Source organism: Phaethon lepturus, unplaced genomic scaffold (assembly GCF_000687285.1).
Source record: "Phaethon lepturus isolate BGI_N335 unplaced genomic scaffold, ASM68728v1 scaffold39696, whole genome shotgun sequence".
Lineage (NCBI taxonomy): Eukaryota > Metazoa > Chordata > Aves > Phaethontiformes > Phaethontidae > Phaethon > Phaethon lepturus.
Genome location: NW_010546294.1, coordinates 1 through 12,930, shown reverse-complemented (window position 1 = coordinate 12,930; position 12,930 = coordinate 1). Strand labels below are relative to the sequence as shown.

General features: G+C 36.3%; 1 protein-coding gene across 1 annotated transcript; it reads right to left on the bottom strand.

Moving 5' to 3' along the window:
* Positions 1 to 1,152: 1,152 nt before the first annotated feature.
* LOC104614191 (mismatch repair endonuclease PMS2-like) lies at positions 1,153 to 12,684 on the bottom strand (the record flags this gene model as incomplete). The annotated part of the gene is given in 18 exon segments (XM_010289245.1): positions 1,153 to 1,402; positions 1,784 to 1,953; positions 2,904 to 3,004; positions 3,500 to 3,597; positions 3,599 to 3,642; positions 3,645 to 3,667; positions 4,504 to 5,416; positions 6,453 to 6,605; positions 7,048 to 7,132; positions 7,405 to 7,504; positions 8,282 to 8,379; positions 9,211 to 9,332; positions 9,335 to 9,361; positions 9,364 to 9,378; positions 9,779 to 9,966; positions 10,684 to 10,786; positions 11,894 to 11,980; positions 12,545 to 12,684. Coding segments are annotated over 18 exon segments (2,611 nt in total), but the record flags the coding sequence as incomplete, so codon positions are not given.
* Positions 12,685 to 12,930: the final 246 nt, after the last annotated feature.

The window sequence follows — 12,930 nt, the reverse complement described above, 5'->3', positions numbered from 1 at the left end:
GGGGGCCGGCCGGCCCCTTGCCCCGAGGAAGGGCACTGCGCCAGCAGCCGGGCTAGCCCGCCCCTGAGGGGAGCCTGTCCTGCTCTGCTTTCCAGCCGGGAGAGTAGCTCCAGAGCACCAGAGCGAAACTGCTTGCGCCGGGTTCCTTTTAATACAGAGAAACAGGGCGGGAAACGCGGGTTAGGAGACGTTACACATGGTCCACAGGGAATACAGACAATTTATTGATGGTACTTGCTCCATTCGCACCCACGCGCGTGGCAGTTACCGACTGCGCCTACGGGCCTTCTGCCTAGGCCGCCCACGTCGGCCCCGCCTGGGGGGTTCCGCGCACGTCAGGGCGGCAGCAGCACAGCCGCCCCACTCTGTCAGCTGCAAATGGAGGTGCTCAGGCAAAGGCATCAGTAACAACAAAGATTTCCTACATCAGATCTTGGTCCTACAGAAACGGAAGGGCTTAGCTATTTGTTCTGATGGATTTGTGATGAAAAAGGACAATTTTCTAACTATTTTGATTCTACTGAGATAGAATTTAGACTGACCTGATCGGCAGTGCCTGGCGAGACAGTTTTCCGTTCATTCTCAGAGAAGGAATCCCTGTTCTTGAAAAAAATTAATGTTTGGAATATGGATGAGAACAATCCTAATGAAAAGTAAATATGCCAGGTGAATTATTCTATTCAAGCATTAAACACAGATGCCAGTAAGTTAATCATTAAATGCAATATTAATGCTTGAAGCAATTATGAAACCCAGCTCTAGTATAAGTAAAAAAAAATTAGTATTTTCATGGGTATAGAACTTATATTTTCTTTAAAATTATCATACACAGGATGTATAAACATAGAAAGTTAATGGTTGTTTTATGGCATTACTAGAGACTTAAATACACATTCCACAATTTTAAGAATCAGAGTATTTGCTATAAATGAGGTTCACCTACTCTTGATCTTTATATATAAACATTTATATTTATTTTTTTAAAAGTCTTGATTGCAAAAAATAATACACACAGTAAATCACAATGTTATTTACACATGAATTCCAGTATGTTGATATTGTTGACTTGATAGGAATAACAATGAAACTCTGCTGAATGCCAAAAATGCTGAATGAATGGAAATAACGCTGAATGAGTTATTGTCTTCAAATTTGAAGACTGGCTAAAATTTTTTTTACTCTAAATAAGAGAATCATGATAAAAGCTAAAAATATCACCAAGAATTAAAATTGAAAATGTTAATAAACAGGAACTGACTTATTCTGGTGAAATCAAGTCTAAACTGACTATGTGTCTCATAGTAGGTCTTCCATGGGGGCAGTTCCAGGGATGCTCAATCTCACCCATATGGGTGATCAGTTTTCTCATTTCCTGCACATTCAGTGCAGTTCCAATCATCACCTGCAAGTAAATGCAAGAAAACCAATTATTATTTTTCTTCATATTGACAACTGACACAGGTAAGCACAGTACTTCAGCTACTAGAGCAAATAAATACTGTGCAAGGCATTAAAAGCAGAAAGACCTACAAGATGATCAGAAGACAAAATACAGCTGCGAATGTTCGTAAATGTGCTAGTTTGAAATAAAAGAACTAAGAGTACCAAAAACGTTTCCCAAGTTACACTAGACAAAACCACAAGGAACAAAATGAAGGATATTAGCTGTTAATACTCAATAGTAAATAAACTTCCCCTGCAATGTATCTACAGATACAGCCATCTATAATACAACAGAAAATATGGTATTTATTTGAAACGAAACATCAAGTGTGGTACTTACAGACTTTCTGCAAGCTCGAGAAGCAAACATCTGTCTGACCCTGGAGGGCCTACACATGACTCCAGGGCAGTCACTTAACATGAAGATCAGCTCATCTATGTCTTGTGGACCAAAAGTCCAGTTTTTGCTTGTTGGCAATGATACTAATTTAACTCTTTGAGTTACAGGAGCTGAAAGATTTGCAATAATTAATACAGAAACAGAGCACTACAGGAAATTACTTTTTCTTAAGAGAAAAACTGAGAAACTACTTTGATACATTAATATGATGTGATCTGCATATATGCTGAGGTTTAAATTTAGTCTTTTGATGGATGTCATTAACTAACCAAAGTGGTAACTACAGCACATACCCTTTCAACATTAACCAAAAAATTCCTTGTAAACTTAAAAGCAGATAGATGTAATTTCTGACAAACCCTTCAACTTCAAAGAACAAATGGTTTATGAAGCTATTTTGAGGTTATGTGACTAGAAAATAATTAAGGATTTTTGTTGGCAAGAGATTGATAATTAATAGCATTTTAGGCAAAAAATTGAGATTCTGAAATGAAAAGTATGGAAAAAGTCTGTAGCAACTTCCCAAATAACAGAGTGGTAACACGCAGCACTTCCATTATTCTTGCTGTACAAGGAAAATAGTAAGGAGCTTGCAGGTTATGCAATGTACTCAAAAGTACGCAGCAAGTCAATGCTAAAGCCCTAAGGAAAACCAAAGAACATTATTTACCAGTGTTTTCTATTAATTTAAAGTTACCAGATTTAGCATTTCCCTGCATCTAACCCTGCTGGGACCTGCAAGTGTCCCAAAGGATTTTTGGATTAACAAAAGTATTTTTATGCAACACATCCAGAAAATACACATCCAGCCACACAGTCAAACAATGACTCCAAAGAGTCTTCAGAGCCTTCTATAGAAAGCAGGTGAGATAAATAGTCTACTATGTTCTGTTAAATAGTGCAAAGAGACCACAGAATCATGTCTTAAAAACCAAAAAACCATATACTGTAATGCATATTATTTCAATGTTTCTGATAACTACCAAAAGAGATTTTTACATAATAGGTGACATGAAACCGTTGAACTTTTTTACTTCCGGTAATTCTGGCCCAAACTCACCATTTTCATTTATGACAAAGTCAAACCCATTCTTTCTGAATATTTCCAGGTTTTCAATCAAAACAGTTTCATTTACAGCTGTTAAATTGAGATTTTGAGGCCTGAAAGAGACAGAAAAATACGGTATTGCACATGTACATAGTGCAGACCACTTAAGATAGGTTTCAGAAGCAATTCAGAAGTGCTAATATAGAGCTCTATTAAAACATTTAACTTTGTTAAAAAAACAACTCACTACTGAACAGATCACTTCCAAGTGTTACTCAGCAGACTTGAGCCTATTATGCAGCACAGCAGTCCTGTTGCAACAGCAGTCTCCAATATCCCTCCTCACTGTATGACCATGCTTACCAAACCGTGGATTGCCATGTGAAAGCCCACTATGAAATCTGTTTTACCAGTGATAAATGGCTGCATACCCACAACTGTTATCTGTGGAATTTATTTTTCATATGAAGATTGACTCTTTGAAACACAGAATATAAAACACCCTTTTGTCTTAAATGTTTTGAATGTGTGAAATACTACATGATATCCTTCTGAAACATTGAAGTAAACTTTAAAATTATTTTTATTATAACACTGAAAATACTTACACTATCAGCTTCTGACCTTGAAGAACAGTGTGTTGTTGTAACATCTCAAAGTTGTACTTCTCATCAGTAGCATGTTGGTCAATTATGAAAAGATCAGAATTCAACTTTGCTATTATAAACCCTAAATTGAACTGGCCAATGACTTCCATTTTTGCAAACATTTCTTTACTGTATGTAGAAAATATAAACAGGTTATAAATTACACCTCTTCCGTTATCATGTTAGACTGTAAAACTTAAAAACATCTTTCTCTCCCCTGCAGAACACACTTTACATTAAAAGAAATAAAAAACTCATTTAAGCAGGATATGAATGTGGAAGAGCAGAGTTATCTGGAATCTGACACTGACTGATGAGGCCATTTCTGGCAGAACACAATCCATCATTAAGACAGCACTCGTTCAGGATTCTCCCATTTTAAATACAGCCATAGGTGATAATAAAATTAGTAATGGGCAGTATGGCGATAGTCCAAGTGAATAACACTGAGGCAGCATCACAGTTTTAAAGTATGGCAGCTGGCATACTTAACTTCTTTTTGCAATCAGACGGCTTTCCTAACACTTTTTTTAATCCAAAATTAACAAATCCTACACTTCTACTGCCCAGTGACCACCTGAATGTAACTTATTTTCACAGCCATGTCTTACCAAATTTCAAGTTCACATGAGGGAGAAATATGAATTATGGAGTCTTTTCAGAGTGTTCTTATCTGTTGTGAAATCTGGTGTTTCTTTGACCACACTGCAAATTATAAGTCTGAACAAAGACAAATCTATTATGTTTGTGGCCACCTTAGTGTCTTTTTCCACATTCCGTTTGCACTTAGTTCAAACAGCTGCTGTGTCAAATGGACATTTTAACAGTGTAAGTTAAATAAAAGATATATCCAAAACTAATAGGTAGATGTAAGTCTCCCGCCCACCCCCCAAGACAGGTCTTATATTTTTCCCTAACTATTTTTATTAATGGATTAATACAATATGTTAAGAAGGTGAAAATACCTGATCTCTTTTCTTAATTCATCTTCTGCTACTTTATTTTCTCCAGGACTAATTTTTGCTTTAAATCTTCTGTAATTTTGTGTTTCTGTGATTTTCTGTTGTTGCTGTATTACCTTTTTTACCTTTTCTGCTAAAATCTTCATAGAGAATTCAAGAGGCACGGTTTTCTTTTTAACTTCCACCAGTACATCAACACTTGGAATACAATTCCTAGTATTCTTCACTTTGGGACATTTACCTGCCTTGAAGTCATCTGCTTCACTTTTAAAGCTTCTGCTTTTAAAACATTTTACTCTTGAGGAAGAACTATTGGCTTCTTGAGATAATTTGTTTTGGTTACTCCAGTTATTCCCTTGATTTAACTTATGTTCAGCACTCAAGACCTGAACATCACATTCCAATGATTTCTCACTACATCCAACAGTTTTAAGACATTCATTTTTAAGTTGGTCTTCTGAGCTACAGAATTCTTCTTCAGAAGGATTAATTACACTTTCACTATTGATGCAGCTCCCAGCTTCTGGTGTACTACATCCAGCATCTGACTCAGAAGTGCTACAGAATCCGGAATCTGCATTATCTTCTAGTTTTCTCAAATATCTGTTTGGAATTGACATCTCTGAGTCCATCTTAGGACAACTCTTAGGCTCCTTAGTCAAGACAGCCTTTTGAGTCTTTACAGTACTCAAAGTGGTATCACGTGACATTTGTCTAGGGGAGCTGTGCTTCTGGTTTACCTTTTTAGGGCTTTGAAAATTACTCTCTGTCGTTTGATGAAGAGAAAATGACTCCCTTAGTCTGGCAAGAGTCATTATTCTTTTTCCTTCACCACTTGGATTTTCAGTCTCAGAGTCAGGCAGCATTTCTACCTGAGTCTTTCCTGTCTCTTCAGGAAGAATTGTCTTCAAGTTGCCTAATAAAACCAGAATAAAGAATATTTCAAGATTCTAAGTTAACTGGAAACATGAATTAAATTATGTACTTTAGTAAAGGGAATGAAAAGAGAGGTAGAAAAATAGCAAACTCCTCAAAGGAGCCCTTAAGCTTCAGACAATGAGTATGGGGCTGAAAGGCATTAATATTCAACAGACAAGCAGTTACATCTTTAAGAAACTTAATGGTACTTGTGTGAATGAATTTGTAATCTCTTTTTAAACTGGAACGGCAATCAGTCCAATTAAACTTTTTTGATAATAAATGTGCTAATGACTGAGTGACAATGAAAAATTAATTACTTTTATGCTTGTAATGGTCACTGTAAAAGTCCGTTGGAAAGGTGTTAAGGCACAGTATATGTCATTTGTAGATAAGTAGAGGACTTCAACTTCACAGATTGTCAGTCTGACATGTATTTTACTAAAGATTAATTTAAAACAGTAAGTCTGTAAAGAAGGAAATTAGAAGGGGTTCTGTTGAAAGAAATGAGGAAGATGAGGTGGTGTTAACACAGAAAAGCAATTTTGGAAGATTATACAGTCACAAGAGAATCATCAATTTCTGTAGTTACCATAAAAGAATCCAAGTTCAAAATCCAATAAACTTGTACTCAAATTTCAGATTTTATTTGTGAGACTTTAACCATTCTTTCTCAAGTACTTTTCAGTAAAGGAAACAAAGACCTCTTCCAGTATCTAGGAAGAAATCTTTCTCAAGCATAATCGATTAATTTTGTGTTAATTTTTTCCCCATAAAGTTGACTGTAAATCATGTTGTGCTGACTTGCGTGATTTCTATAGCAATCACTTAATAACTTAGGATCATCCTTTATTATTTCATGTCAATAACAATCTTTCAATGTAAGCAATACATGAAAAATCTGTCCTGAAAGGTATATCAATTAACAGCTGGACATTTTTTTCACTACTTCTTTGGGTTTTTAAAAACACATTTTTCCATTTTTAATTCTCTACCATGTATCATATAGAAAAATTTCACATTTTGTGTCCTACCTGCAATGTCCAGAAGTTTCTGATTGACATTTAGTTTGTTAACATCACTACCAAACATGTCCATCAGAGATGTTTTTAAAATTGCTAACAAAAGCTTTTCCTCCTGAAGTAAAATTTGCCTTTTGTCTGGAGTTACATTGATGTCAACACACTCTAAGGAAAGAAGAGGAAAGGAAAAACAACTGCATTATAAATGAAAAATAAATAGAAAAATTTCCGCCCTTGGATCAAAGTTTTCTGCCCTTTCACCCTCCATTCTTATTCCACAGGATTAAAACCAAAGCCACAGTTAACATTCACAGTATGTCTGCAAATTAAACTTTTAACTTTCTCAACATTCCCGCAAACAAAACAGAAGCTAATTCTTCTCATTACTTGAAAGAAGCTACTTTTGAATATAGAAAGAGTGGAGGGGAAAAAAACCTGGAACCACAGCTAGACCCTCTCTCTCCTTCACCAACTGTAGATCCAAAAATTCACCACAATGCAGGAAGTCATACAGATGAAAGTTACAATGTTCTCTAAATAAATACAATTTATTCTTCAATAAATTTATAGCCTTCACAGAAGTTACTGAAAATTATTCATAACTTACCAGAATCTACACAAATGTTAAGGACAACAAATGGATACTGATGTTTATTGTGTAAGTGATAAACTTCATTCACAAGCTTGACGACCTGCACAAAAGATGAAAAAACAATAAGTGTCAATACTATTATATTCTATTTCCCACCAGTATGTGTTATTTAAGCCCCTTCAAAACAATGTACTAAATCATATCTTGTATGTTGAGCTTTTGTTCACACAGAGACACAATGAACAGAAAAACTTCAGACATAGGAACTTGCAGCATCAAGCCACAAATATACGTATCAGCTACTAATCCAGTGGTTTTCAGAAAATATAAAAAAAGTTAGCACTGGTAATGTTAGAAAAATAAAAACCTCACCTTTGCTGGATCACATGGACGTTGGTTGATAAAGAAAAACTGTCTGTCTGTTGTACTCCTTCCAACACCATGATCACAACGAGAAATGAAGCCTGTAATACTGTTCAATAATAACATAACAACAGTAAGGTAAAATCGAGGAGCAACGCAAAAGAAATTTTTCTGACTCCAAGGATATTTAATGGAAGAGTATTTATAAGGGGCTAAAAGAAACACTATTACACAGCATCAGGAAATACGTGTATGCACTTCCTCTCCCAATTCCTTATCTGACAAAAGCTAGATGTTCAGCTCCAAAAAGGCATCAGACAATTGAAAAAGTAGCTTGCTCTGATTTCAAAAGAAATGGCATTTGTAATTTTTATGCTCTGAAAGCAGAAGTGAGGTCAGTTGTGAACTGTCATTGGTCAGATATTGATGCATCTATCTGCTGCTCTTATGTGTATTGAGAGATAAAGAAAAGTACACTTTAATAAAGTAAATGTTAATTTATTTACACAAACTGATTCACGTTTGTCTCTCATCATTTCTCAGTAATGCTACTAAAGAAATACAGGTATAAACAATGGATACAATTAATCCATCCAATTACTCAGAGCACTGACAAAGGTGACATTCAGGAGAAGATCACAGTAATATATAATTAACTAGAACACAAGGAATAGTAGTTTTGCTCCTCCCACTCCTCTGACTAGCAACATCTTAGTCCTGAATTAACATTTTAAATCAAGTGATGGTCTTTCCCAAACTGTATACTAGTATCTACTATGCTGTTCTTAGTTATTTTTATTACTATTAACCACCACACTCTTTAAAAAACAAATTTGGTTTATCGTAAAATGCCACTGGCAACAGTGGTTTGTACTTTTCTGATTACCTATAAAAATTCTGTGGCATGTCAGCAGCATTGAGTCCATATTCTTCACAAACAGCTTCACTAGGAGGTAGCTGAGCAAAAGGAATGAGGCTCTGTAACTGGGGAAAAAAAAAGGAAGTGAAACATTAAACACGCATCGATTTTTTCCTTCTATTTTATTGTTATTCATTAGCCTTAAAATCTACTTGATAAAATGGTGGGTTTTTTCAAGTTGGCAGACCAAGTCAAAAACTTAAAACACTCAAACCTACTAGAAGACAGTAGCACTGCTTACTCAGAAACAATGCCTTAACAAATGGCTGTTCTCATCCTTTGATATCACTACTTTAGCCTTAGTTATTTCACAGAGCCTTACTTTAAAATGTACATAGACAGAACAACAAAATGATGGACACAATTTGGACTTTCCAGCTACATACATATGACCTAATCAAGTTTTATGCAAAAACAAAAGGCAAAAAGCGTAATATAGGTTTCTTTTGAAAGAACACTAGAACTATTAGAAAAGATATTATTTGAATCACAATCTGCCTAATTACAGCTATGTTTATCACGTTTTCCCAGTCATGCCACTATTATTGTTCTGTCATTAGAGCATCTCTTACTGATTTTACATTTAAGTATTCAGAGGCTTGCTGGCACAACAGCTCGTAAAGCTGGCATCAGAGAGAGATTAAGCAGTAACCCTGTCTCCTAAATCTTTTTTCTTCCATCAAAACATCTCTAAGCAGATTTAGAAACTTCAAGGGAATCCATGGAGGCTGCACCGTCCCTCCTTTTTTCAACCTGTAGGGTGTGCTAAAAGTCAACTCATGCTCCATCCTCTTAACGGTTTTTAAAGGTTTCCTACACCCCCTTTATTTAGTAGATATTAAAAGTCTCTCTATACAGCTATCTTCTCTCTCTCCCCAATAATAAAAAAGTAATACCTGTTTTTGCCCAAATACTGCTCCAATGTTTTCCTTTAAACTAGGGCTTCCAGTAGTGGATACCACAGAGCTTTTTTTACCTTGGCCCACTTGATTAGTGCAGTTAATCCGCACTCCTTTAGAAACAATACAGTATGCCTGCAATACCTGGACCATTTTTGCATATTCCTATTAAAGAAAAGAGAAAGTTCACATTTATGTGAAATGTCCCTGTGTAAAACAAAACATTCAATATTTTCAGGTAACACAAAAAGGGGAGGCGAGTTTAATATTTTTTAAAATCTTTAAAAACTGAATTAAAAAAAATATATATGAGAAAAATAGTGACTTTAAAAACAAACAGCATGTTTACAAGATTGATATTTAGTCATAACACAGTAGTCCCCGATTTTAAAATACACAAATGTGATCACAATATTAAGAAGACTTTTCTTATTTGATGACAATATGAGAGAAGCATGATATAGTCCAACATATTCAGTTCTCTATAGAATACATCGATTATCATTCAGCAGTGAATAAATTCTAGGGTATGACCCTCCTTTGAATTAATAATTTCTGATCTAACCTACCTTTTTAATGTTTCTTTGAAATTCCTTATGCCGTACCGGTAAAGTGTAAAATAACTGCTGTATGTTAACAGTTGTTCCTTGTTGTCGTGGAAAAGGAGTTTTCTGAGTAATTTTACCATTGTGATCAAATACCAAACGAGTCCCAACCTTTGCAGACTTATGACAGGTAAAAATGGTAACATCGCTAATGGAAGGAAAGAGGCAACAGAATTACTCACTGAGCACTGTATTTTCTTATCCATTCCTCATGACCTAATCAAGCACAGAAACTACACCAATCCTATTCATTTAATTAAAACTAACTCTTCACCATAAACAGCTAAAAACATACCTGAAGAGAACTGTAACATTTTCCTAGCTACAATACAAACTTTATTTGTATCTCTTTCATTCTTATCTTATAAAATGCAATGTTAAAATCTGGTTGTTGGAAACTATATTCCTCACATTAATACATAACAGCAGAAAATTCATGATGCACAGAACCGTGTACAAAAGCTGTGCTATTTCAAATTTATAGTTTGGGAGGAGTTTAAGTATAGTTTTAATGAGTTACAGCCTAGCAAAAAGCACTTAAGATATTACAGTGCTTTATATCAGAGGATCAAACATTTATGCAAGTACGCAGTTCCATTCTGCAACAATTTGCATATTTAAGTAACACTAAGTTTAGTACATAAAATGACCAATCAGGTACTTAGAATCATAGAATAATTTCAGATGCTTAGAATCATAGAATAATTTTGGCTGGAAAGGACTCAGGACGTCACGCAACCTCCTGCTCAAAACTGACCTAACATTAAGGAACTGGAAGTTTCAATAATAGTAAACTGAAAAGTTGGCTTCAGTTATTTTTGTGCATATAGTAACTTCCTACTAATAAGAAGTTCAATATTAATACCTTAATGCACACAGTGAACTCAGTGCTTCACCTCGAAACCCAAATGTTTCAACGTGTATTAGATCAGAAAAATCTTGTATCTTTGATGTATAATGTTTCAGAGCTGGAAAAAGAGAGTTAAAAACATATATATCACTTCAAAGTGACACTGGTCTATGCAAGTAGATTCTGCATGCATATCAAGAAGCAAAAAAACCCCTTGTATTATTCATTGTATTTTACATAATTATTAGAGACAAAATAATTAAATACTTAATGTTTCCTTTCCCCTTTTCCTATAACCAAGATCTCTTTAAAATCCTCAGATACCCCTATTACTCCATACTTACACCCAAAATTCATACAGCATTATTGGTATATGCATTACAAGACGCCTCAGAGCAGTACACAGTACCTGCCCCTGCTGATGATGTACCTGTCACAGATTTTGCCCTGCAAGAAAACAACTGCAGTGCTGTGCTGTACAGGCTATATAGTGGACAGACATAAGCCTAGTCCACAATGACCACAGCTGAGGAGGTCTCAATCTACACAATCAGTGCAGCACTAGTCACCAGGTAACACACTGAGTTAGCAGCAGCACCCCAGAACATTCACTGTCCTGCAACAGTAGGAGAAAGAGTTGCTGATGTACCATATACATACTGTGAACACACAAAGTCACCGAGTAACAACTTATGGTGAAAGAGATCCCTAGTCATTATATGAAAAAAGAAATGTGGGTATTTCCATTGCCATGGCTAGTTACATTTATCATACAGTATTGCTTCTGCTCCCATTTTGTGCAATTTAAAACTAGCAAATAGAAAATTTGCCAGTCAGGCATGCAATATCAGTTCAATTTCAGCAAATATTGCAGTTTGTAATTCACCTCTTGAAAGCAGTCACTCTCCTAAATCCTTCAACAATGACTGATGACTCAACATGAATGAATTTAAATGAACATTTATAGGACATTCTTTTCTGTAATTATTTGTTCTTTGTTCCACTTAAGCAATCAAAGACTACTTCTGAGCTACAAAAACTATAACCACACAGAAGTCCAGTCTAGTTTTGACCAAGTCTTGCAGGTCATGCATGCATTATGTAAAAGCTGAGTATCCCTTAAAAGTTATCAAGGTTAGGAAATTTGTTTTTAAAAAGTAGCTTTCTCACTGAAAATATGCTTCCAAAATGTCCAAATATAAATTATGAAAAAGGTTCAACTTACTCAAGCCTTCAAAGTTCTCCTCTTCCACTCCACCTCCATTATCTGAAACCTCTATCAGTTCTGCTCCATGATCTTTAAGTTTTATATCTACAAAATTGAGTAATAAAATCTTTTAATTCTGTACATTCACACACAGTATTCAGCATTAGTTCTGCACTTGAAGTAACTTTACCAGATAACAGTTTTCCACGTCAAGTTTGAACAACAAAAAAATTCTTATAGCTGTCAGAAGACAGGGTGACCTAACGCAAACCAGCCAGTACTTGCAGATAGTTCAGCTTCATTGTACTTTTGCCTGAACAGCTTTCCCACTTATAACAGCTATCATCCTGACAGCTCTGGAAACTGCAACCCTGCCTTAATTGTCTGCTAGTTTGAGGCCAGCAGCTAGCAGAGCCTAATTACCACTGCTGTATAGGCTACACACCTTGTTTTGTGTCAGAGAGGGCTACAAATACACTAACACAGACACAATCATTTGCTTCTATGAGCTCACCTGGAGCCTGAGAATCAAAACGCTTTATTTATGTCAGGTGTAAAATCACTGCAAACATACTTGGCCCAAATAGAAAGTATTTGCACAGATTTGTTCACATGCACTCTGTTTTGAGGAAGAAGTACTTTAGAATGAGGTTACAATGAAAAGGTTACCAATGTTGGTAGCTCCAGCATCCAGGCTGTTTTCCACCAACTCCTTCACGGCAGTGCCAAGGTTCAGCACAACCTGCCCCGAACAGATCCGATGAACGGACTTACGATCGATGGGCTTGATGGCTTTAGCAGGCTGCAGGCTTGGAAGAGAGGAGGAACAGGAAAAAACGTGTCAGTGTAAAGCAGCGGTATAGGCTAGCGTCGCGTCGCCTCGCTCGTCCGTTCCTCTCAAGCGAGGGCAACCGGCACGCGAGGGCAAGGCGGGGCGTACAACACCGCTACACCGGGCGGCCGCAGCCCAACGCGGAGCGCCCGAAGAGGCCCACCGGCTTCCTGGAGCAAGTCGGGAGAGGAGGCGGGAACCGAGAACCCAGAGACAGACGAGG